The 27,712-nt window shown below is 45.6% G+C and overlaps 1 protein-coding gene across 1 annotated transcript in view; it reads right to left on the reverse strand.

Annotated features, from left to right (window-relative positions):
- The window catches only part of citb (citron rho-interacting serine/threonine kinase b), a gene marked incomplete at both ends in the record, with an annotated part of 183,710 nt that overhangs the window by 82,445 nt on the left and 73,553 nt on the right, over nt 1-27,712 (reverse strand). The window contains 4 exons of the mRNA XM_080499233.1: nt 14,355-14,552; nt 22,434-22,487; nt 22,584-22,781; nt 25,866-26,040. Of these exons, the coding sequence (XP_080355359.1) occupies nt 14,355-14,552; nt 22,434-22,487; nt 22,584-22,781; nt 25,866-26,040 (625 nt within the window). The remainder of the gene's footprint in view (nt 1-14,354; nt 14,553-22,433; nt 22,488-22,583; nt 22,782-25,865; nt 26,041-27,712) is intronic.

The raw sequence follows: 27,712 nt of genomic DNA on the forward strand, positions 1-27,712 counted from the left end.
AAGAGCCTGTGCTCCTCAGTCCGGACTTTGAAGGACAGTTCACCGTGCAGACAGATGCGTCTGAGCGAGGCCTGGGTGCGGTCCTCCTGCAGGGGGACGAAGGACAACTGCGGCCAGTGGCTTACATTAGCCGTAAGCTGCTACCCAGGGAGCGGAACTACTCAACGGTAGAAAAAAAGTACTTTGCTATAAAATGGGCACTGGACTCTTTCAAGTACTATTTGTTGGGGCGTAAATTTGTGCTTGAGACTGACCACAGAGCTTTGTCCTGGTTGGGGTGTATGCGGGACACCAATGCCAGGATCACCAGATGGTTCTTGGCCATACAGCCTTTTGTCTTTGAGGTGTTGTACAGAGCAGGGAAGATGAACTGTACTGCAGACTTTTTGTCTAGGATGCCACAGGGGGCATTTTCAGAAGGGGGGGTGAAATGTCACGGAGTGAGCCGTGACGCTTACGCTCAGTCACACACACCCTCACACACCCAGTCACTCACGCAGGCGCATAGGCGCATAGGCAGCTATCTGCCGGAATATTTGAACACCAGCTGACCTACTGCAGTGAGTAGCATTTCATTTCCATAGTTTTCTGTCTTGGTTTACCTGGTTTAAGCATTCCATACTTCACCGTTTGCCATAACATCTCACTAGCATTTGTTACAGAGTGTGCAGGGAGGCCTACCGCCATTATGTAGCATTTGGTTGTTTGTTTCACCACTTGCATTTCAACACGTGCCATATTTCTAAACATTCATTCATCTGTGAAAACAACATTGCACCAGTAACAAAACACCATACACACATGACCGTTTTTGCAGTTTAATGTTTCAGCAAACTTACAATTAAGATATTACAAAAGATATTTCTGCAGACTCGCCAGCTTCACTCCAGCACTTCCTCCTTTCTGGGGCGAAACCGAGGGACTGTTCCACTGTGCAGTTATTGGAGGGGTTCACGTGCTCTGGGCGGCGCATACCATTTTAGCGGGGTGTTTTACTGGTTTTGGGGAAAATTTATTTTATGATGTGTAGAAGGGATTTTGTTTACTAAAATGATTTTGGGTGTTTATGCATTTTGTGTTTGTTCTTTTCAATTGCTGTTTTTCATTGAGAATGTTGTTATTTAGTTAATTGATTCATTCTTGTAACTGGGCTCATCTGTGGGGATGGTATATAAACTCAGTAGAAGGCTCCAGAGGGTGAGTTGTGGTTAGACCATCTTGGTGAAAGGTATTGTGGGTGTGTAGAGATTTAGTGCAGGGTCTAGTTGACTTAGCCTGGCAAACTTGAAGCCAGTTTATTTTTGCATTTTTCATAGTTTTTGTTTTGCTGGGTTTTGTTCTTTATTTTGGGACTTCATTTGGGACACTGTAAATATTTGCACCGTTTTTAAGAAAAAGTTTGAAAATCAGAAAAATAAAAAGAGCGCTATTTTCATCCCTCTCTGTCCACTCCGCCGCCGACCATTCTTGCAACAGGTAGTATTGGCAGAAGTATTGGCAAAGTCAGACCACCCCCTTCAAATCGGAGCTGTAGCTTCTTTAGTTTTAATGTGGCTCATTTAAGCTGTGTTTCCACCGCAAAAAAAGTGCAGGGACGGAACGGAGTCTTATGGAGCGCTACGGCAAAACGTAACCGGAGCCAAATACCCGTTTCTACTGCAGAAAGGAGCTTAAAAAGTAAGGGGGGCTTAAGAGCTCCACATATATGTGACGTTACAACAGTCGTCTCAGCCTGGAGGCAGATCTGGATCTTATAATTCCTCTGTTGTTGTTTACATCCTCCACTTTGCACTTGTTGTTTGGTAAACTTTTATTTTTTGCAGTCACAGAGCTGCAGCTGTAACTTCCGTGTTTGTCCTGAGAGCGCGAATGCTCCAGTGACATACCCCGCACCCGAGCTCGCCCCGGCTGGCCCCAGCATAGAGCGGGACGCTGCACCGGGACACGGGAACCTTGAGCTTTCTGCTGAAACGCCGGACATGGAGGCTGCGCCGAGCGTCTCTTTACATCGCGTCTTCTGCCTGACCACTGGCAGCGTGGATGCCGAGCTTTCTGTTCAAACTCGATGCAGCGGTGCTGACCGCGGTTGAACGGAACGCTGACCACCGCTGCATCGCATTTGAACAGAAACCTCAGACGCGATGCAAAACCCGAGCACCGGCCTCCCTCTGCGTCACATCTGCTCTTTCACGACCAACACGTAAATTGATCAGCAAAGACAAGAAAAAAAACCCAAAATAAAACAACCAGAGCACAGCTGACCACACTAACAGCAGAGGATCCATCCAGCCGACACATTAAAATATTGAGGGCGTGTAGTAAATCACTGACCAATCAGCAGACAGCTCCTCAAACGCAGACCTGTTCCATAGTCCCGGTTACCCCGGCCGGGGGGGGGGGGGGGGGGGGGGGGGGGGGAGGAAATGTGACCGCCTTTGGAGCGGTTGTTTCTGGTAAATCACAAATTCCTGCGGTGGAAACGGGAACCGTAACAAACTAGACCGGTCTATCCCCACACTTTTTGTGCGTTGGAAACGGGGCTTTAGTTTTCCATTAAAAGAAAGACAATAGATAGATAGATAGATAGATAGATAGATAGATAGATAGATAGATAGATAGATAGATAGATAGATAGATAGATGATAGATAGATGATAGATAGATAGATAGATAGATAGATAGATAGATAGATAGATAGATAGATAGATAGATAGATAGATGATAGATAGATAGATAGATAGATAGATAGATAGATAGATAGATAGATAGATAGATAGATAGATAGATAGATAGATAGATAGATAATAACTTTAATCATCCCCAAGGGAAATTGTTTTGTTGCAGCAATCTGGTACCTAGGAATGTTATAAAATACAATAGAATAGAATATAAAAGTAGGAAATAAAAATATACAAATGTACAAATATACAAATATCTGGGCAGGACATAAAATGAGAATGACAATGAGCTGTTTAAAATAGAGATTGATTTTCTCGTCAAAAGAACTGGAATTATTTGAAAAACATAAAGCAGCTGAGGGAGTATGTTCATTTTAAAAAGAATAATTCTACCCAAAAAAGATCATGGGAAAGAAGTCCAGCATGCAAAATCATCTTTCATTCTCTGGAATAAAAGCAGAAAGTTTGCTTTATACAGACGAGAGAGGGATGGAGTAATATATATAGCCCAATAGACAAACCCAGAAGGGGACCATCGAAATGATATGCTTAAAAAGGCCTATATCCAGGTCACTACTCATGTGGTTGACCGTCAGCTCACTGCTAGCCTGTGGTTATAGCACCATACAAAACATGAAAGTGAAGGCAGTTACAACGATGTTATGATGAAAAGCGTGAAAAAAACGACAATGGAAAACTGCTTCTAAATTAAATATCTCAAGCAGCTGACAGTGAAGCAGCGCCGCAACTCTGCAGGTCTCCAGGGTGATCCGCGATCACAGATTAAATGTTCCCTCGTATTATTAACTTTGGGGAGAGACATATTTTTGTTCCCACGCATTATTTAGATTTTTTTCAGATTCATCTGTGAATTCCTCACTGGATTTTCTTGCCTGCTCATCCACTTCCACCATTGTGATATTAGTGATCGTTAATTCCAAAATGAATATGTGAGTAATATCAATCCATGTTAAATCAATCTCTGCTCACTGGTCGTCGCAGGTAGAAAACAACCACGTTAGTGCTGCATAACCTGTATATATATATATATATATACATATATATATATATATATATACTGATTTGTCCAATTTCATCCTGAAAATCTTCCTCGAGATCAGTGATTCCAACCTTTTTGTCACGCCCCACTCCTCAGAGGCCCCCTAGGGGCGTGGTTGGGTGTGTTTCTCTCTCCTCTCCTTTTGGTTTTCAGGAAGTGGAGCTGCTGAGGGATTCGTCATCTAATTCCATTCAGCTGCGACGACCGGGTGGAGCTCGTTTTCCCCTGATCAGCTACACCTTTTAAACGGTGCTCGACTCCACTCGGCGCTGGATCGTAAAACTCCCAGAGTTAGTAGACCTGCGTGTGCCGTGTCCCAGTCTAGTCTTTTAACCAACGCCGCTTCCTTTTGCTTCCCTTTGAAGACTCGCCAGCCGCAGCTTCCTTGGTTCCCTGACCAGACCAAACTCGTGCCCCAGTTGCTCCCGCCTCAGCTAGCAGTCTTGACCTCCTGCCTCTGGAGCCTGCAGCACCTTTGGTTCACTCTTGTTAAGAGAATAAACTCTGCCAAATGTACTCATCTGTCTCCCGCTGGTTTCTCCGCACCTGAGCCTCCGAAGTCCCACCGTAACACTTTTACTTGAGGGACACCAGTTTTTACCACCGTAAATCCTGGCAACCTCCACCAGCCCGTAAAATACAACAAAGCTAAAGGAACTTCATGATACCCTATCTGTAAAATAGTTTCTTTATTATTTTCTGTAACAGTGACTTGTTTTTCTCTGAGGATAGATTCTTTGGGTTTACAGTCTCAGTCTCGGGGTGTTTGATGGTCTGGTGCTGCTTCAGCTTGAAGATTCCATCTTTGGTTTGCCAGTTTTTCACCCCAGAAGATACATACAGCTCTAATTATGTTCATTATTTCTATTTATGTATGTAAAAAATATGTTTTTTGAATTCTGTTTTTTCTTTGAGATTATTACTATTTACCAAATTGGAGCCTCTTTAGGACCAGTTTTGGCCCACGGGCCTTATGTTTGGTTATGGCCCTGGTCTTCCAACGAGGTTCAGATGCTTCTCTCTGTAGCAGGAGAGGAGGAGATCCAGCTGCGTTTCGGATTGAGAAAGTTTTCTGCTGTGTCACAGATAAAAGAAGCTCACGGCTTTGGATGGCCGTGGAGTTGCCGCAACTTCCATGTTCTTCACACGACTATTGTTGCGTAATGATGTCCCTTCGTCATTTGCAACCTACATTTTACCGCACTCTTCGTAGCGGGACCGCGCAACACAATTGACAGTAGAAGGACAAAAGAGCCGCATGCAGGTCCGGAGCCATGGTTGCCTATGCATTAATTCGTGCCTGCATCCGACCCACTAAAGATCAAACTGGACAGTATGTGGCCCCTGAAGTAAAATTCTATTTAGTACTCCCATGGTGCATTGCAGCACAACAGTTCAGTTCTTGCAATTGGCTTGCTGTTTCATATCAAAGAATGCCACAGTTTAGTCTTAAAAGCATGGTGATGGTACCTGACACAAGGTCTTCTTCGGCTCTTTCAGGGAAAGACACAGCTTGTGACATCGCCTTTTTGAATTATAGGTTTACAGTTTCACTGCCATTGCAATTTAATTCATAAAGTTCTTAATTTTATTAAGAACAACTACTTCCAGATTTATATCCTATTGTCTTTTGTGCGCTCCTCAGGAGAGACCATTCGGCCGCTGTCGAAAAAGTAACTCAGTTTTACTCTGAGTACATTTTACATGAGGTGCTTTTCACTTTTACTTCAGTAAATAGTACTTGGAGTAAGTTTTTTTATTTTTATTTTTTCATTTTTCTTATTGAATCATCAAACACGTTTCATCACATACATTTTTGGGACAAAATCTTTTTTTTCCTTTTTTTTTTTTTTTAAAACCAACAAAAACAAGACCACAAACAATTGAACCCCTCACCATCACTGTACCCCTCTCCTGGCACACATCCCCTTAAAAAGAAAAAAGAAACCAGACTAAAATAATAAAAATTAAATAAAACAACATTTTTCAAGATAGGTTCTCTGGCAAGATCAAGGTGACATTCTGTGCTTTTGACATGAAAAAAAGGGGTTCCAAATTTTTACAAAGAACCTCTCAGATCTCGACGGGATTAGCCTGATCTTTTCCAGTTTAAGGAATAAAGCACCTCTTTAATCCAGTGTACATGTGTAGGTGGGACTGGAGAGTTCCATCTCAGCAGAATCAGACTCCTGGCCAGCAGGGATGAGAATGTTATCAGGTCCTTTAGTAGAATATTTTAGTACTCTTTCCATGTCTGACTCTGTGAAGGAGATGTGTTGCACTGTGTGAGGCACTGTGGTGACATCACATCCTCACTGGTGTTCCGAGCCCTGGCACGAATGACTTCCTGTTACTTCAGTGATTATGCCATGAGGGTTGTTGGTTTGAACCAATAAAGAAGTGTACACAACAGGCCCAAATGCAATGAAATGTCACAGTTTTCACTCAGTTTCCTGTAAACGGGGCCTAAGTACTTCTATTGGTACTCAGTATCGGCAAGTAGCTAAAGGTTGGTACTCCACAATTGCATGTTTTGGTCCTATGAGAGGAAACTGGAAATCAAAGAAACTTCAAAATGAGTAACAACAGTTGAAATGTTCTGTTAACGTCCTTTAATTGAAACTGTTTTGTTAATTTCTGCACAGTCCCTAAAACAGCTATCCATCCTAAATACCCACTTTATCCAAACTGACTTTACTGACTGAAGGTGCCCAGCTCATTACGGGAAATACACATAACCCAAAACAAAACATCCTGACAAAATCCTCTGAAAAGCAAAGGACCACATGCAAACTACACACTAGATTCAGAGGGATTCAAACCCTCATCATAAGGCAGTAACCACCTCAGCATGGCATCTCAGTCAGAATACACTATGGGATAATTCCACCAGAAGCAAGATCCTTAAAATAGCCCAAGACTCTAGAAGAGCACTTGGTGGCAGTTTGTTGTGTGACAACTGATTCAACATGCAAATGAGTGTATGTCCCTCGATTTTAAATAATACATCCACAACAGCAAAAAAAAAAAAGGTTGGGGTGGGGTGGAGTGGGGGTTTGATGCTATTGGTGGTATATTTCATGACATGTTCGGACACAAAAAGACTTTCCATGTTTTACACGGGGCCTACACAAAACACTGTTTCATTTCACAACGTAGTGCTTTAGACAAAGCACTGGGAGACAAATATAGCCTCCGCCGCACTGCAGCAACACCACGGCCCTCTGAAGTCCAACGCTTCCACAGCTGACATGACCTGGGACTGATGGGGATGACACATCCCTCCCACTCACCACCCAATCCCTCATCTATGACTTCCATTGCTGGTTACACAACCGGCAGGACTGAGAGTGCTCCTGGACACCCACACATGCATCCTCCCACAGGGGCAGTGCGCACATCACACAGCCTCCTCTCCCCCTCTTTCTCTCGCTGCATCCAGAATACAACACATAACAATGCCAAAAGAATCCCACAGTTTCTGCTGCCTGATTTACACTTAACACTGTCAGAGCTGGGAGAGATGTCGAGCTCACCTGTCACCAGCACTATGGAGATATCACAGATTTTGAGTAACTCAGAACTTGATGTCTGGCTGCGAGGGGGAGGTGGGCAGGGTGGAGGAGCCTGAACTACAGGCAGGAAATGAACTGTGTTAGAGGAAAACATTTTTTATTCTTTTTTAACTAATGACAGCTGATGTTTTGGGTTCAAAGCAGAGGTTTTGCAACAACTACATATATAATGGTGACATATTGACATAACTTCATTCAGTGGTGGAGTGTTTTCGTTTTTTGTCATCCATCCATCTACCAAGTTAAAATCATTAGATGTTGCCACGAATCCCAGCTGACTATTGGCAAAGACAGATGACTGCTTGGACGGGTCACCAATTCATCACAGGACAAACACACAAAGACAGACAACTAACCAAATTCACAAAACTATGTTGTTTGTGGGGACAGAAGAGCCCGTCAATTTGTTCCATTAAATGAATGGCAGGAAAAACAGTGTTCCCACATTATATTTTTATGTCAAGTTAAATTGTCACACAAAATGTCATGACCCTGCTCTCACTCACTCCTCCCTTCCTAAGAGTTTTCACTCCTCCCCTCCTGTGTTCCCCTCAGCTCCACCCCTGTGTTCCCTTAGCTCCGCCCCTGTGCTCTCCTGATTCATCCTCCTGGTCACAGCTGTGTGTAATTGTCATTAGTGTTTGTATTTAGTTCCCCTCTCTTGTTGCTAGTTTTGTGTTCTCACACCATTCATACCCACCATTTTTTCCTCGTGTTGCCTTTGTGTTCTGACCTCCTGCCTGCCCGACTTCTCCTCCTGGATTTCCTTCTCAATCACCTGTGCTGGTTTTGACCTTGGACTGCCTGACTTCGCTTCTGCAAACGTTTTGATATTAAACACTTTTAAACTGAGTTTCTTGTCTGCCGTGCATTTGAGCTCCATTAACCTTGACGGTACGAACTGGCCATGGACTCAGCCGGCAGACAAGAGCACGCCGAACCATCGGAGGCTCCACAAGATCTCCATTTCCTGAATGCTCAACTTCAGTGGCATATTGCACAGAGTGATCACGTCCTCTCCGCCTTCGGCGCACAACTCAACAGCCTCTCAGCACAGGTGAGGAACCTACCACAGACCCAGACCCCCGTACTTCCTGCCATACCTCCGTCGCCGGTTCCGCTGGACCCTCCACCATGTTTTTCGGGTGAAAAGGAGATGCTACGGCAATTTGTTACCCAGTGTGAGCTGCATTTTGATCTCTGGCCAGCTGCTTTCCTGACAGAACGAGCCAAGGTGGCCTTCATTATTTCCCACCTGGGTGGACAAGCAGCGACGTGGGCTGTGACTGAGTGGACTAACTGGGCATCTACATACACCACCGCAGCCGTCTTCCTCAAGGCACTCACGGACCTGTTCCAGCGATCGCTCACGGGCCGGGAGGCCGCCCACACCATCATGACAATGCAACAGGCATCCTCGTCAGTGGCTGATTATGCCATCTCCTTCTGCACCGTTGCTGCTGACGGCAGCTGGAACCCTGGGGCGTTGTATGATGCCTTCCTGTTTGGACTGTCTCCTAGTTTAAAGACTCTTTTGCTCTCCCATAAGCTACCTGACAGTCTGGATGAGCTGGTGGCACTGGCGATCCAAATGGAGCGGCGTTCGGCTGACTGGGGGTGTGTGTCTCAGGAGGAGAGGAGGAGAGATCCGCGCCTCAGTTCATGGATGACCACCGTTGCCCCCTCGTCGGCTGCCTTCTGTTCGTCTGGACTTGGCATCTTCCTCCTGCACAGAGGAACCTATGTAACTGGGACGGACGCGTCTAACACCTGAGCAGCGTGAGAGGTGGTTCAGACTCCGGCTCGGCATATACTGTGGTCAACCTGGGCACCGCTTCACCAACTGTCGATGCGAGGCAAGTCTTCAAATGGTGTGCCTGGGTCACTTCACTCGATCTTAGATTTTAAAGACGGGGCTGACGCTAACCTCATGCACTCCCAGCTGGCTGAGAGACTCCACTTGAAGACATTCCCCCTCAACCCCCCCCCCCCCCCCCCCCCATTGAGGCTCACGCCCTGGATGGACGTCTCTTGTCCCAGATTACTTGGACCTCTCAGCCAGTACAGGTTAGCTTTCCCGATAGTCATTCCGAGTCCACCAACTTCCACCTATTTATGTCCCCCCAATTCCCTGTGGTCCTGGGCCTCCCCTGGCTTCAGCAGCACAACCCCAGTATTGATTGGGTGACAGGACGTGTGAGGACCTGGGCGCCCCGGTGCAAATATAACTGTCTGTCCTCTAAGAACTCCACCCAGCTCACCATTGTTTACCCGGCAACCAGCTCTGTCACGCCCTCCCCGGACCTCGAGAAGATCCCGGCCTGCTACCACGATCTCTTGTAGGTGTTTCCTAAGAGCCAGGCTACCTCTCTGCCTCCACACAGGCCCTATGACTGTGCCATCGACCTACAGCCTCGCACCCCAATTCCTCTTGGCCGTCTTTACTCTCTGTCAAAGCTGGAGCAGCAGGCGATGGACGACTACATCAAGGCCTCCCTGGAAGAAAATATCCAATAAACAGCGCCAGTTTCACTGCTCGTCAGAGCTTCTGACCAGACCGGAAGGAGCAGACAATAATAGCGTGGACGTCATGAGTTGGAGACACGCTGTGCCCAAGTTGTGTTTACATTATGGCGGATCAGAGTTTTGACCACGAAAAGGCTTAATTTAGCCATATTTCATCATCATCATCATTTCAAATCCAGTTGTTGATGAAGAAGACACAGAAGGGTCGTTCTGCCATTGGTGACCCCGTCTGGAACATGTTTGAGGAAGCAGAAGACGCTTCGTCCTCCAATCGTCCTCGTCTCCTCAGCCTCAACAGCCGGCAGTTCTCACCGCGGCTTTGAGGCGTCCTGACTTTTGGCAGAATGACCCGGCTTCGTGGATCATGTCGAGGCGTTTTTCCGACTGCGCGGAATCACCGAAGATGAGTCCAGGTATTACTTGATCATCGCAGCCTTGCCCAGCAATCCACCGCCACGTCTTGAGAAGTGCGCCGCTCTCAAGCAGCTCCTGCTCTGGAGGACAGACTGTCTGCTGCTGAGAGGGAGGACAGACTGTCCTCCCTGTCTGGTTTGGGAGACGAATCGGCTGTGGACCTATTGGACAATATGCTGTCGCTGTTGGGCTCGGACCAGGGTGGATTCCTTTTCCCTCACGTTTTCCTGCACCAGCTCCCACCGCCCGTGCGCGCAGACTTGGCTAACTCCCGGTGTTTAGCCAAGGGGGACTCACACGTTTTGGATGTGTTGTGCTGTTCTGTTTTGGGTTTTTGGCGGTTGCAAAATTTTGGCGGTTGCAAAATAAAAGACAAGTTCACCTTCAGCTCCAGCGTGTCCTTTATCCTGCCACATTGGATTTTGTTTCCCTCCTCATTTTCTCCTCTCTGGTCTCTTCCAAGCTCAATCTTTCGTCAAGGCTCATAAAACGCTGACTATAATTTGAAAACACTGCAAAAACTTTGATATTTAAGACGGGAAACAACGCAAGCCAATATAAACGCCACATAACAGATCGAGATCGTGTCCAACTCGTGATGTCACACCTAGGCTCCGCCCACAATGGCCACGAAGGAGAATTATTCCCCCGATTTCGTCGGCTGGAGATTCAAAATTCAAGTACCTTTGTTATGCGACAACAATAGTGGGGCAATATCGGAGAAACCTTTCAAGTACTACCCCAACTATCGTTTTTTTGCATAACACGGTGTTACATTTCCCTATGCCTTTAAACAGTTCTATGCATAGCATCAGGTTTAACTAATCTCAGGTAAAGCCCAGTTGTTACCACTTCCTTGAAGGAGTTCGGTTGTTGTCCTGCTGGAGGGAAGCTGGTGTCTTCTCCTGTAGTTAGCACCTCCTGCTAACTGTGGTTGCTGGTTCTGCAGGCTGAGGAGAAGAAGATGAAGTTGATGTTTCAGGAGTCCTTCTTTGCAGCTCCTGGTTGTTCCTTTTGTCCAGACTGAGGAGCTGGTCGCTCAGGTCTGTGATGGTTTTCCTGCTGGTTGAGGAAAACACAAAGAAGTTCTGTGAGGCGTCGTTTCCCTGGTCCCGTCCTGGAGGAACTGGTTGGTTTTCCTGGTTGATGGGAGATCAGACTCTGGGTGCTGGTCTCTGGATCAGGGGAAGGTCTGACCCTCGTGGTGGGTCAGCAGAGGAGTTGAGCAGTGAAGGCCTCTGGTTGCAGGCCTCTGGTATTAGCTGTATGCTAACACTGGGTGAGCTGAGCTGCTAGAATGCAGCTCATCCTGGGTGTTCACAGGGAGAAGACTTGGGGCAAGAGTGCTTTTGCAGGCTTTTTGTTGAAAGTTTGTGGATTTGACGGTGTCCAATCCTGAGAGCTACCAATCAGTGACTGGCTGAGTGCATGGGGGAAGTGTCTTTTGAGCAGAAAGTGGGGGAGGATTTGCAGTGGCAAAAGGTCCCCCCACTGGGTGTGATGGTCAATCACATTCCTGGGTCCGAATTCATTTGTCATGACTGTGTATCATGACAAATGGAAATTGTCTTTCCCTGGAAATGAACAAACTTTCTGTGGTCTTGTGAGATCCCAACACGACTGAGACCAGAATCCAGTCCCCGGAAGAAGTCCTCGGAGCTTGTGAAGCCGATAGCCGATAAACAGAGGCAGTTTCGTTGTTCGGTGAACCACTTCTGACCAGGCCGGAAGTAGCAGACGATATGTGTATGACGTCATGAGTTGGAGACATGCTGTGTCCAAGTTGTGTTTACATTATGGAGGATCAGAGTTTTGACGATGAAGAGGCTGAATTTAATGATATTTCATCATCATCATCATTTCAAATCCAGTGATTGATGAAGAAGACACAGAAGGTCGTTCTGCCATCGGTGACCCCGTCTGGAACATGTTTGAGGAAGCAGAAGACGCTTCGTCCTCCATTCGTCCTCGTCTCCTCGCCTCAGCAGCCGCCAGTTTTCACCTTTGAGGCTTTGAGGCTCCTGACTTTTGGCAGAACGACCGGCTTCGTGGTTCCAGCATGTCGAAGCGCTTTTCCGACGGCGGAATCACCGAAGATGAGTCCAGGTATTACTTGATGGTCGCAGCCTGAGACCAGCAGTCCACTCGTCAGGCCATGAAGCTGTCTGTCCCCCACCACTCTCAAGCAGCTCCTGCTCCGGAGGACAGACTGTCTGCTGCTGACAGGGAGGACAGACTGTCTGCTGCTGAGAGGGAGTAAAGACTGTCTACTGAGAGGGAGGACAGACTGTCTGCTGCTGAGAGGGAGTAAAGACTGTCTACTGAGAGGGAGGACAGACTGTCTGCTGCTGAGAGGGAGTAAAGACTGTCTACTGAGAGGGAGGACAGACAGTCTCCCTGCCTGGTTTGGGAGACGGCTCGGCTGTGGACCTAATGGACAATATGCTGTCGCTGTTGGGCTCGGACCAGGGTGGATTCCTTTTCCCTCACGTTTTCCTGCACCAGCTCCCACCGCCCGTGCGCGCAGACTTGGCTAACTCCCGGTGTTTAGCCAAGGGGGACTCACACGTTTTGGATGTGTTGTGCTGTTCTGTTTTGGGTTTTTGGCGGTTGCAAAATTTTGGCGGTTGCAAAATAAAAGACAAGTTCACCTTCAGCTCCAGCGTGTCCTTTATCCTGCCACATTGGATATTGTTTCCCTCCTCCTTTTCTCCTCTCTGGTCTCTTCCAAGCTCAATCTTTTGTCAAGGCTCATAAAACGCCGACTATAACTTCAAAACACTTTAAAAATTTTGATATTTAAGACGGGAAACAACACAAGCCAATATGAACGCCACACAACAGATCGAGATCGTGTCCAACTCGTGACATCACACATAGGCTCCGCCCACAATGGCCACGAAGGAGAAGGATTCCCCCGATTTCGTCGGCTGGAGATTCAAAATTCAAATAACTTTGTTATGCGACAACAGTAGTGGGGCAGAGTCGGAGAAACCTTTTAACCTTTTGTTTTTTGCATAATAGGGTGTTACATTTTAGTAGGCCTTTAAATGGCTGATGTCTCAGCTGAATTTAGATACTTGTTTGCTTTATTCACTAAACTTTACTCATCCTCCTTAAAAATATTTCAGACAGCGATAGCTAATCCTGACAAGTTGATTAAATCAGTCCAGTTTTCAAGTGTTTGCACCCTCTTTACGTTTCTATTTCAGTTTGATCTTTCCTGAATATGCTATTATAAATATATTTACTTTTTAGCTGCTATGCTATCGTCTAATATGTAATTAAAATATGCTTCTGTGTTCCTGCCATTCACTCTTCTTACATATTGTCCCTATCCTTCTGCTTGTGTGACTGTAAAGTTTGTTTGTGTAATGTACTTTGAGTCGTCATGTTCCTAAAATTAGTTTCACAGATAATGTTGATTTTCTAGTGGTTGAAATTATAACACAGTGCAATTAACTGCAGCTTCTCTGATAATAGGAAACTTAGTGTTCAATATGATGCATAGAATTGAACATAATGAACTGCATGTATGACACTAAAGCAGTTCAAAACAAAAAAAAAGGTGTCAAAAGTAATTACATTATTTTCTTGACTACAAAAGGCTTTTGGAAATTGCAGAAAGATGTACAGTGTGTTTAAGTACAAGAGAAAAGTACAAGTTTTTAAAATGTACTAAAATACAAAAGTGAAAATATGAGTCATTCAGACTTGCTAATCAACCCAATAATTGTGATTTTTGGCACACAGAGAAAATTCACAAAGGCACAGGGAGAATATGTAAACTTCACATAGAAATAGCCAAACAAGACTCAAACCTGACTGCTGACAGTTGTGAGCTGATGGTGTTAACCACTGCACAACCAGCATCTCAGTTTCTCCAGAGAATCAAAGTAATATCCAAATCTCTCAAAATGTGACCCTTTCTACAACGTGAGCAGTCAGAACAGCTCAATCATAGCTGACTTAATATTTGATAGTACTTCTTCAGGAAGAAATCCCTCAGAGTACTTCATAATGCCACTGCTTGAACCCCATCCATTACAGTAACTGAATTTTTCGTGTAAATATTCCACGAACATGATAACCATCAAAATACCTGTTTTTGGTTGTTCATGTGCATTTCGCGGTCAGCCACTTCCCGACGCAGCCTGTCCACATCTTGACTGAGCTGCAGTCGATCTTCTCTCTCATCAGAAGCATCATCCAGCTGCTTGGACAGATAGAAGTTCTGGCGGTTCAGCTCAGCATTGTCTTGTGTCAGCGTGGTCAGCTGCTCCTCCAAGTCTGTGATCACCTGTGGAGAAATCACAACAAGTCAGACTGCATGTCCATTTACTGTTTCTAACCACATTATCAAACAGAGGGGGGAAGTGAGGTGGACACCCTGGACCTGTTGCTGGTCCATCACTGGGGAAACAGAGACATTTACACTTACTGTACCTTCTTGGACTGTATCAACATGGGCATGGGGTGAAAGGTCTGATACTGCCTGGATTACTTGTACTTGTACTCATGAAGGATCCCGATATGCGAGTACTACGTGTCATTATCCTTCAGCAACGTCGGTATGTAAGCAAGCACAAGCGATGTCCACGGTTAGGCTGAAAGGCTGTTGGAGATGTGAAGCACTGATGCAGATGCTGCACGGAGGTGGTTTGCAGCAGCGCATAGCATCCAACGCAATGTTTGCATATAGCATAAATTAGGCTTCATCGCTTTCAAAAAGTGCCTGAATCGGTACTCTATTGGCATGTAGCTGAATGTTCGTACTCGTCCTTAAACGTGATACAGCGCATCTGTCGGTCACGTTTTGAATAACCTTTAGTAACACTAATATTCAATACAACAGTTCCAGTTCCAGGATGAAAAAACACACAACAGAACAAAGGTTACGGGGGCTAGCCCAAACAACAACTCCAGTACAAAATCACTCTATAACACATGCAAACTTCAGATAAAAAGGTACAAAGCCAGAATTCCCCTGTTAATATCACTGTGAATTTTTCAAGCATATCTTCAGGAAAAAAATCCACTTCTACACAGACCAGAAGGCCACAATTTCAAGTAACACTGCAGGACTGACAGATGTCACAGCTGTACTCTGTCTCAATAAGCCTCAGCAGCAATCAACGACAAACTACCAGTAGTTTCTCACTGCAGTGTTACAGACTTGTCCAAGGAAGTCTTCTCTCCCACGTTGAGTTTAGGAGAGTTCATCATCTCCCATCAAGTTCATTCATTCTCTTCTTAAGGCCAGCCTTAATCCTGGAGCCTTTTCAGGACTATAGAGTTTTTAAGTACATGGTAACCTGATCACGACCACAGACCAGATCACTTTCTGTCCTTCTCAAATGTACAATTCATGCCATTATTCATAACATTAAACCTAAAAGCTTTGAATCATACTAATCAGACTGATTCCACTTTGTTCAATGGCTCTTCAGCTGATACTAAAGTGAATCATGGAGTTCCACAAGGTTCTGAGTTAGGACCCACATATTTCCCATTATACACGATTCCTGGAGGAACAGTGTACAAACTTCCATTGCTACACAAATTATACACAAATTTGTCCTCGAAACCAGAAAATACTGGTTAGCCTGTTGTGAGAACATGAAGGCCTGGATGAGTTGTGATTTTCTCCATGTAAATTATATTTGACTTCAAGCACCTTAGAGATGATCACATATGATCACTGTGAAAAAGTGCAGTTATTTTTTACCATGACTTTAACTACCACATTAAGCACATCTAAAGGATTGCCTTCTTTACATGCAGCCTCGGAGTGATGCTGAAAATTTTATCTAGGTTACCTTTGCATTGGACTCTTATCATCCTTTATTTGCACAGTTTAATATTGATTCAACCAAACTGCTGCAGTAAGAGCACTCTTCACCACCATGTAGCCCCCTTCATCAAGGTTTTTACATGATTGACAATTCATGTGCAGAAGAACTGAATATCTGCCACAATCAGATGTTTAACAAGTTAAAATGGAAAATTAACAAGCTACATTTTGCATATAGCTCACATTGTCGCTCCCCCGCAATAACAGTTGACACAACACCCCACACAGTCTGTATTATTATATGAGGCCGATATCTGGGTTAGTGACATAATGCAGCAATCGTTCGGCATGATTTGAAAGCTACTTGTTTAACCGAGGCAGCATTCAGAGCAAAGTGCAGGCCAATCATTTCATCAGTGTCAGTCGATTCCAATGATCAGCCGTGACTGCTGCTGTGCACGGGGTGGGGGTGGGGGTTTGGGGTGGCTGCTGTTAAAAACCCCATGCTCTCGTCCTATGCGAACATATGTGCCACGAACAACTTCAAGGTGGTGGAGGGGGAGCGAAGCTTTTAAGTACATAAATTAATAGTCATCTGTTCTGCCCTGACTCGGCGGACCAAAAAGTCAACAGTGCAATGCATGCTGTGGTAATCTGCCTAGCCCCTGTATTTATTCTCCTCATCTGTCAACCAGATCTATGGAGCAACCTGAAGACCTGAAGCAAATCACACTGAGAGCTTTGCATACTCAACACTGCCTTGAATACAAATAGCTCCATGCTGTTGGTGAAGGCTGCGGGTGTCGAGCAGCCTGTTTGATTAACATTAGCATAACATTTCCTGTGCCTGGATGGTGGGAAATAAAGAAGAGCATTTCCTCTTTCAAGAAATGGCAGAGCCACACAAGTCCTGTGACGTTTGAATCCTCCGAAATTCATCATGTTAAATGTGATAGGCAGCAAGGATAAACACCTCTGACAAGTGGCATCATCATTGAAGTGTGAAAACATCATGAATATTTGAGCTTTGAGTTTTTTTTCCACCAGGTGAATTATACATATGGATGTCTTATCTTACCTTTTACCTCTTATTTTTAGCTTCTTTATTTTTATATTCCTTTTTATATTCCTAAAGCCTTATAGCTTAAAGTTTTTAGCTTTTTTTATCTAAACCAAGTGTATATGTTGTTATGTTTAATGTTGCACATCTCACCAAGAAAAATTCCTACTTTGTGAACCTGTTTACAAGCAATGGCAATAAAAACTATTCTGATTCTGATTCTGATTCTGATTCTGATTCTGATTATGTCGACAAAACACACAAATGAGCTGAAGTCTGACTCACAGCAGTTAAACACCATAGTAACTCAAATATTCCCCTTGAAGGTGATTCTTTGGCTTTTTTTATCCCACAGAATGAGGCATTGTAGTTGTGGGTTTTTTTGTATGTTTGTTTTTTTTTTGCCGGGCGCAGAGACTGGCAAGGAGCCCGAGCAACGAAGGTTATGGACGGCGCCGAGAGCATGGAGTGTACTCTTCCCATTGACGAGCTCTACGAAACGTTTCGAGACAGATGGGAGGGAGGGGCGGGACACTTCCAGGGCTTGGGCGACTTCCAGTCAAGTACGGAAACGGACAATTAGCCGATCCTAGCATCTGAGGTGAGCGAAAACCTAACCGAAATGAAAAACGGTTCGGCCCCTGGCCCACACAGGATCAGCAAAAAGGCTCTGCTGAACTGGGAACAACTCACACTTGCAAAACTCTTTAGAAATGAATATGCAAAAAACCCCACATGGTTGGTCCACGGGGTCATCTCTAAGGTTTTCAAAGAGTGCTGGGTGAAGCTGCTGCTGAAGTCAGGGGATGCAGACGAGCTGAAGGACGTCAACGGGTGGCGCCCGGTCACAATTGGTTCCCTGGTTCTACGGCTGTTCTCTTGGATTGTAGCGAGAAGGCTCGGGAGAGCCTTACGTTAAATGCTAGGCAGCGGGGTTACTTGGCCTCCTCGGGGGATGTGCTGATAACCTGATGATCTTGAACGGGGTCATCAGGCACTCGAGGCAGACCGGGGAACCTCTGGCAGTAGTGTTCGTCGACTTCGCGAAGGCATTCGACTCCATCTCCCATGAACATTTCCTGTGTGCTCTGGAACAGAGACAGTTGGACAGCCATGTAATTGAGTTGATCCGCAACTCATATGTGGACTGTGTGATGAGGGTTGGTAGCGACGGAGTCAAAACCTCCCCTATCAACTTGAAGGTTAGTGTAAAGCAAAGTGATCCAATGTCCCCACTGCTTTTCGACCTTGCCTTGGATCCCCTTATCCAGACACTGGAGGCAGCTGAGGGTGACCTGGGGTGGAATAGGTAATCGATTTGGACGCTGGTATTTGCAGATGAGCTGGTGGTTAACGGGTGTCAACCCTGGGAAATCTGTGGAACGCCTCTACAAATGATAGTACCGGGTGAGACAGTTCGTTATTTGGGTGGGCCCGAGGCGAGGCATTGAGGCACCGTATCTGATTCCGCAACTTCAGGAATGGATTGTGAGGATCAAGAAAGCCCCTCTTAAGCCATTACAATGCGTGAAGGTTTTAAACTAATTTGCTCTGCCGAGGCTAATCTACCAGGCCGATCACTGCAGCATAGGAGCAACCACCCTGGCCACCCTCGATCAGAGGGTGAGAAAGGCAGCTAAGGAGTGGCTCCATTTGGTGCAGTCGACATGCAATGGAATACTCTACTCATGAAACAAAGACGGAGGATTGGGCATCGTGAAGCTTTCTGCTCTCATCCCATCAATACAGGCAAGACGAATACAATGGCTGTCCAGATCCGAGGACCAATGCACGAGACAAATGACTGTCAGGAGAGTAGAGAGATTTGAATGGCAACGGCTGTGGCAACTGGTGGACGAGGACCCCGATGAGGCTCCGTGTCTGGGAACTGAGAATGGTTCTGATGCTGCTGAGAGCTCTATGGCCCTGAAGGACTGGAGACAGGAAGAGAACAAGGTCTGGTCAGAACTGCAGGTTCAGGGTGTGGGCGCGAGTCAGTTTTGAGGTGACAAGACCAGTTACTCATGGCTGTGTGATCCAGCAAAAGTTGGGTTCAAGCAGAGGCACGTCATTGCAGGCTTGGCGCTGAGGGCGGGCATGTACCCCACCAGGGAGTTCCTATCCCGAGGGCGGAATAAGAATGGAGCAGCCTGCAGGCGCTGTCAGGCAAGTTTGGAATCCTGCTCACATATCTTGGGGCAGTGTCCCTCCGTCAAGGGAAGCCAGGTACGCCGGCACCACAAGATCTGTGACCTCTTGGCCATTGAGGCAGAACGGACCAGATGGAAGGCGACCAGGGAGTTCCGAGTGACGACACCTGAGGGCGGCCTCAGGATCCCCGACTTGGTGTGCACGAAAGACGGTACGATTCTTGTCCTTAACGTCATCGTGAGATACCAAGTAGAGACAGACACCCTACAAAAGGCCACCGAGGAGAAAGTTGCTCGATATCGACCAGTTGCGTCTCAGATCTCAGCTGCCTTTTGAGGTGGAAGTGTGAAGGTCAGATGTTTCCCGGTAGGAGCCAGAGGAAAGTGGCCAACATGCAACGACCGAGTCCTGACAGAACTTGGTTGGTGAGCCGGAGATCGCTCTTGTACTCCTTGGACGTGCTAAGGGACTTTCTGCATGAACCAACTTTGTGGGGGTCCTCACACCCACCGGCTGATGGTAGCAGGTAAATGTGGGAGTCAGGTGCTTCAGTGAGGGCCAGAGGGCTAATACAACAATCCCCCACCACTTCTGGGTTTCAGAACTCCATGCACTGGCTCCCAGCCAAAATGAACGCGCTCGCTGCCTCCATCCACGACATTCATCAGTGGCTTGTCCAACAGTCCAACAGACTTCTACGGACGCTTCAAATCCCACGTCAAATCCCGGTGGCACTCACTCCCCAAAGGACCTGGACGACTCCTCTCCCTGCAAAGAGCCCTTCGTTCCCCCACCGGAACCAAACGCCGGGGAACTGGGCTCCTGTGACCAGTTCCTGCTGAAGTGCCGCCTCGTCTTCGACCTCCAGCCGTCTAAGTATCTCTCTGATCAGGCCAAGATCGCGTCCACCACGAACCTTCTGCGAGGGAAGGCGGCTCGGTGGGTGACGGCACTCTGGAACCACGACTCACCAGTTATTCAGACCTGGGCCCGCTTTACCGAGGAGCTTAAAAAAGTTTTTGATCAACCGGTAAAGAAAGGGGAGGCGGCACGGCGGCTTCTCTCTTTATCCCAGGGCACCATGTCAGCAGCCGACTTCTCGGTCGAGTTCCGGATCCTGGCGCAGCAGTATGGGTGGCATGATGAGGCTCTCCGGGGAATCTACACCCAGGGTCTCTCGGAGACTCAAAGACCAACTGGCTACCTGGGACGAACCCTCCTCCCGCACATTTCACTATCCATCCGCTTGGACAACCAGCTAAGGGAGGGGCGGTGGCAGCGTGCCGACCGCTGATCCTTCCCGGCCAGACTCTCCTCCTCCTAGCTGGCTCCCAGGTCCTTGACTTTCCCGTCGGGCACTGGAGCTCCCGACGAGTCAGCAGATGAGCCGATGCAGCTAGGGTGGACCCGTCTGGAACCCCAAGAACGATGCCGGTGCATCCAGAACCAGCTGTGTCTCTACTCGGACTTGGCGACCGTTGAGGGGGGGGTACTGTGAGGATCCACACCTCACTCCAACACCGGATCCTCCTCACTGACACTCCTGCAAGTAATTTGCTAATTGATTGATCCCACCTCTTAAGCCCTGCAGTGAGGCGAATCCGGTGCCAGACGATTGTGTCTCTCTTCCGAGTCACCTGCTTCCTGAATGTACTCCATGGCTTCTCACTTCGAGCGTCTTCGGCCATTCCTCCTCACAGTGCAGCACTCCCTACTGCAGTCCTCTCGCCTGTGCACTCTCCACGCCAGAGTCTCCGTTCCTCATCTCCCAGGTCTTGCAATATCAATAAACCATTGCTAGTTGCACCTGCTCTGCCTCCTGGTCTGCTTCTAGGTTTCAGAACTCCACACACCGTAACAGAACGAAGACCACATTAGCCTTGGAATTTATTCACGATGTGCTCAGTTCCTTTTAATGTGACATCAGTTCTCAGGGTTAGTGGGATAGCAGGACTCCACCATTACAAGTCGCCTGACCATAAAATAATCGCTGTTCACATGATTAAAAAAAAGCAATCAAGTAGGTTTAAAACTCTTCTGGCTAATTTCGTCATGTGTTGAATTGGAAACTTTGTGTTGGTGTATAAACCACAGTGTGTCCAGGTAACACTCTGCACATAACACAGTCAAAAATGTCAAACAAAAGAAATAAATCAGACCAGGAAGTGAAGCTGCCAAACAACAAAAACAAGGATAATGGAAGCCTCCACCCAAGCCTGTCTTGTTGAAATGAGCTCCCTTTATTTATCCGTGCACAATCATTGAAACAAACAAACTGCAAATTAATCCTCCATTAGGAGGAATGGGAACAGATGATTGTGAATAAATTAAAAGGTACATTATGTAAGATTTTTAATTTTAAAAATACACAAATCAATCAAAAAGGGATACTTCATCTCAATTAATGATCCATCTCATGAGGTAATTTATGGTTGCTGGGCAGAACTCAAACTGGACACATCACCAGTCCATCACAGCCAATGCAGATCTGTAGTCACACACATTGATATTTACGTCGACAGGCAATTTCAGAGTCAGAAATGAACCTGAAGCAATAGGAAACCTCGAGAAACCCCCACAAACACCTTGAGAACATACAAACTTGGCATATGCAGCCCCTCAAGGCTCAAGTCCAGAGGAGAGCCAACTACTACACCCACAGTGCCGTAATTATCTCCATTATTCTGGTTTTCTCACACCGAGTCCACATGGAGGGACGGAGGCAGTGCGGAGAGCAAAGGAAGCCAGATATCCCCATATTCAAGCCGTTATAAACCATTTACATTGCGTGTTGATGAATGGAAGAACAGAAAGATGAACTGGGTTAAAGAGAAACAGAAGAGTTGTGCAGAGGTTCACAATGCCAGAAATGTGGGTCCCTCAAGAGAAAGGTCACTGGATTATACCATGAGGCTGAAGGATACATTTTCCCCTGTACACACACACACACACACACACACACACACACACACACACACACACACACACACACACACACACACATCTCATTCTAAGTCTAAAATGTCAATAAATCTTTCATATTGTACCCTTCAAACGCAGACAGAGATGTGTTTTTGAATGTGATAATGTGTGATCTAATCCCAAAAGAAGCTGCATATTCTGAGAAAGACTGAAGGAGCAGCAACAAGAAAGAAAAGGAGCACTGAGCAGCTTACCGAACAGCTGTCTCTCAGGGCATCAAACTTGCATTGTATCTCATCTCTGTGTGCCTGGGAGGGACGACAAGAGAGAAAAGGGGAGAGATTTAACTGCCTAGACTGCGGGGCATCATAGATACCGGTCCACCAGTGCTGCCGGGTTCTCACTCTGAGCACGGTGATCTCCTCCTCGGCCTCGGCCGTGGTCTCCTCCAGCTCCGTCCTGGCCTGCCGCAGTTGACTCTCCAGAGCGTGGCGAGTTGCCTGTAGGTTGCTGATCTGAGATTCGCGCTCTTGCAGAGACAGGGTCAGATCTGTCACTTCACGCTTAATCTCCAGCTTTTGTTCCTCATGCTCAAGCCCGATCTAGAGAAAGCGGAGACAGAAAAAAGCCATTCAGGGTCAGGCGGGTGAAGAAGAGGCAGTTCAGACATGCTGACATCACAGTTTGGTTGTTTCTGCTCATCATAGGGAAGAAAACACAGGAAGCTACATAAATGATTCAACAGATCTAAACGTTTTTTACAATGTTTGCTTTGATATATATCTTTATTTCAAACATGTAAAGGAAAGAAACAAACAGACAAGAAAAAAGACAGAAACATCCAAATGTAGAAGAAAATGTAGAAGACAACACAATCTATTTTGGAAGCGTGCCAATCTGGATTCACACGTTCAAAAGGTAGTGAGAAGTGTCAACTTATGTAATCCTACCACTTTACATGTCTGTTATCAACTTTATTTCTCAGTCAAACAATATGTTCTTCCTAATTTACCATCAATCTCAATACATTCATACACCCAAACATCAACAGTTAACACTCATCCATCAATCAATGTAACACCATAAACACAAACACAAATATAAACAAACCCCAAATGTGGTCATAAAAACCTGAACGACACAGGAAAGGATCTACACTTCTTTATTTGAACTTAAGTAAGTTTGATAATTGAGTCTTGAACTGTAACTCGTCCCTTAAATCATAACCTTTCTTTCACAGAATGAGGAATGAGCCAGAAAATGCATTTTTTATAATACGAGTTTACTCGTCAATATCCATGCTCGTGCTGAATGAAAATCCTCATTTGGTAAGTGACAGTCTTCACGCTCTGATTGGCCGGTCACACACAGAGCCCGCCCCTCCTGACACATCTCTGCAGGCAGCTCACACACAGAGAGTGAGTGTTGCTCCCTTCAAAGTCCTCCTCAGGTGTTCTTCAGCTCGGCTCTCTTTCGGTTTGTATGATATTTAAAGTTACTTGGTGAACTTGTTTCGTAACGTACGTGGTGCATTTGACAAGACAGACCTGAAAACGGCTCGTGTCACGTCGGCCACTGCCTCCACTCTGCTCACGTTTTAAAAAAAAATTACACATTTTATTACCGTCTGCTTGCTCTTAGTGTGGCTGGTGATGTAAAGTAATTTGGAAAACTTTGCTCATACTGAACATGGTGGTTTTGAGAAGAACACAGTGAACAAGGTGACATATTATTTCCCTGTTTGTCACCACTGGATGTTTACATGAATCACCAGGTTCACACACATCACTAAAAAAGCTTTATATACTGTATATAGTATATAGTGTTTTTATATATAAAACATTGAATCTCAATTCTGAGGCTGTTCTGTAAATAGTTTTCATATAAACAATAAATAAAGCAACTTCTGATCAATCCATAGCAATTTCAGACTTAAAATTATGTACGGATTTAAGCCCCACCCAGTTCCAATGGAGCCACGCCCACGTCCGGCCCATACCCCGCCCATTCCGAGTATGGATACGGGTACAGATCATTTAGGGGGCTTTTCCACCGGAAAGAACCAGGGGCTAGTTCGGAGCCAGGGCCAAAGTTAGCACCAGTTCTTTGTCTTTCCACGGCCCAAGCCGGTACTTAACAGAGTCTAAACCGGTTCTTCGCTGGCTCCACTTCCTTCCTGGGCCAGCGAAGAACCAGGCTTGAGCCAGACACATTGTCAGGTGGGGGCGGAGTTACAGCTGGAGTTTTCGCTACAAGGCGCAACGCGGAAGAGACTCGAAGCGGCTTTCTGAAAACTACAATGAACACAAAGCCCCAAAGTGGTTATCAAGAAAAAATTTTTAAATTAAAGCATTGGAACGATGCAATCAGTCGCTCCCTGAAATTAACAATAGGAGGGAACGAGGTAATTTAATCCTTGATCGCCATTCCTCCTGTACACTCCGGGGCTCCGGACGCAAAAAAAACACCAATAGGGCGACAGGGAGAGTAAATGTTTTCTGTGTCTTTCGTCTGCATGCAAGGTTCAGGACAGACTAGATGCAGCGACCCGGATCAAACAGATGAATACAGTCCGTCTCCTCGTTCTTCTATATGAGCGCTGTCAGTGCTGATCGGCGAAATCAGTGACGTGTCATGTTTTGGAATGACGTGATTCTCGCTTGACTCCGTTAACAGTGGAAAAAGAACCAGTTCTTTGGTGGTGCTCATTTAAGAACTGGCCCTGGCACCGGCCCTCAACTAGCTCCTAGTTCTTCCTGGTGGAAAGGCCCAATTAGATGGTTGAAGAGATACAGAGAGTGGTGTACTCGCTCATCCCTGCAAAGAACAATTTGTGAATGTTACGCAGCGATAAGACATTCTGGGCTTTATACAACAATGACATAGTTTAAGACTCTACAATCTCCATTAATTTTAAAGTTTTGGATTGTATAAATAGTGATGGATTGTTGTGTTCACAAAAAATGACATTACAAATGATTCTTCTATTTTTCAGAGTAAAAAGTCTTTGTGATGAGCTTGCAAAAATATTCCCCAATACCTCCACTCAGTGAGTTAAATAAGGCAAAAACTTGTGAAGAAAATAAAGTGATTTCTGATCTAACAATCTTTGTGTTTGTGTTTGTGTTTGTCTTTGTCTTTGTCTTTGTCTTTGTCTTTGTCTTTGGCTTTGGCTTTGGCTTTGTCTTTGTCTTTGTCTTTGTCTTTGTCTTTGGCTTTGGCTTTGGCTTTGTCTTTGTCTTTGGATTTGTCTTTGTCTTTGTCTTTGTCTTTGTCTTTGGCTTTGGCTTTGGCTTTGGCTTTGGCTTTGGCTTTGGTCAGGACCAAGATGCTTCTGGATGGTTTGTTTTGGTTAAAAACATTTTCTCTATTGGAGTTGTTTTTTGGGGGGGGTTTTCAACTTGAAATCTTTACCATGTAAACGGGCCCTTTATCTATTTGGAAAACAAAAGTGAAGTCTCTGTTGCTTAGAAATATCCATTGTGTTGATATTGTGATATTTTCTCAATATATCCCAATATTAAAACTGAGTAAATCTCTGGCATGACATGACAATGTTTGGGTATGATTAGAAAAACAAAAACTTAAATCCAGTTGTGTGACACACTTGTGAGCACTCTGATATCCAAGTCTATCAAGACAGGAGTCTTCTTTGATAACTCCAGACTCCGATAATATCACCCTACCTCTCGAAGCCTCGTTTCTAGCTCCATCACCCGACTCTTATTGTTTTGCTCTTGCTGACTCATTTTTTCGAGATGCTCCTCCAGTTTGGCGTTCTGGGCCTCCAACTTTCCAGCCTGAGACTCCAAGTAGAACTTCTGCTGCCGAAGCTCTGAGATCATCTCCTCCTGGGCTTTCCTGAGAAAGACACACATTGGATGGTCTTAATGGGAGGTTATGCAACACGGATTGCACGATGACCAATAGAACGAGAACGAATGTGACGGCGGTGAGGATGGATTTATTTGCGATAGATATTTTACAGTACGTTATTGCAACCGGTGCTACCCTGACTCCACTTCTTTGCTGGGCCAGCCAGGAACCAGGCTGGAGCCAGGCGTGTCATCAGGTGGGGGCGGAGTTATTGCTGGAGTTTTCGCGACTTACAAGGCAGAAGAGCCTTGAAGGGGTTATCGAGAAAAAAATTTAAATAAAGCATTGGAACAATGTAATCAGTCACTCCCTGAAATTAATAATAGGAGGGAATGAGATCATTTAATCCTTGATCGCGGCACCGCAGCTCTCGAGGTGCAGAGCTCCTCCACTGTGCCCTCAGCAGCGTGATGTAGAATTTAGAAGTAGTTTTCCATTGTTTTCATCAAAACATCATTGTAATTAACTTCACTTTCATGTATTTTTTCGCGTTATGACCGCAGGCTGAGCCGCTGCAGCTGCTGTGCAATGCAGTGTGAGGCTGCGCTCCGCTACGAGACGCTCCACTGTTTTTTACCACAGAACTTTATAATGAAGTGATACTTTTGGCTCATCGGCAACTGAAAAACTAACTAAATATTACTGTAAATGAATGCTTGGATTTTTTAACCATTAAAGGTGCCTTTTAATGCTGTAGAGCTGCGTTCTATCATTCTACACCTCCATTCCTCATTCTATCATTCTACACCTCCATTCCTCATTCTATCATTCTACACCTCCATTCCTCCTGATGCTGAAGCTTTTGATTCAGAAACATCCAGAAATAAAGTGAAAGGAGCAGAACTTCACTATGAAATGCCCACATGTTGAAAAATAAGCCCCGAGCTCATTCACAGGTCTCTCTCTCTCTCTCTCTCTCTCTCTCTCTCTCTCTCTCACTCTCTCTCTCTCTCTCTCTCTCTCTCTCTCTCTCTCTCTCTCTCTCTCTCTCTCTCTCTCTCTCTCTCTCTCTCTCTGGCCACTCCGGGGCGCCAAACTAAAACAAGACGGATGTAAAAAAAACACCAAGAGAGCAACAAGGAGACTAAAGGTTTTCTGTCTCTTTGGTCTGAATCCCAGGTTCAGGACAGACTAGATGGAGCAACCCGGACCAAACAGATGAATACAGTCCATCTCCTCGTTTTTCTATATGAGCGCTGTCAGTGTTGATCGGCGAAATCCGTGACATATCACGTTTTGGAGAGACACAATGACGTGGCTCTTGCTTGACTCCGTTAACGGTGGAAAAAGAACCAGTTCTTTGGCGGAGCTCATTTAAGAACTGGCCCTGAACTACAACCTGGTTCTTTCTGGTGGAAAAGCCTTATTAGAGTGTAGCATTCTCTTCACCCCCCACCCTTTTGGAAATCAGTATATTGAAAGCTTTTGGAGCATTCGGGAGTAACCGGGAAGAAAGAAAACGCCCCAACGTTGCATCTAAACACAATCAAATTGGAGAAGCTGAAGAGAAAATGCATGAAAACTTTGAGATGCTGAGGCGACTTCACTTACTGACACAGCTGGAAGGTAAAAAAAAATGTTATGTTTACACAACATTGTTTCAAGTAAAAATACATAATTTATGCATTTTCGTTTCACAAGAGGTTCGCATTTACAC

This window comes from Blennius ocellaris (genome assembly GCF_963422515.1).
Source record: "Blennius ocellaris genome assembly, chromosome: 7".
Lineage (NCBI taxonomy): Eukaryota > Metazoa > Chordata > Actinopteri > Blenniiformes > Blenniidae > Blennius > Blennius ocellaris.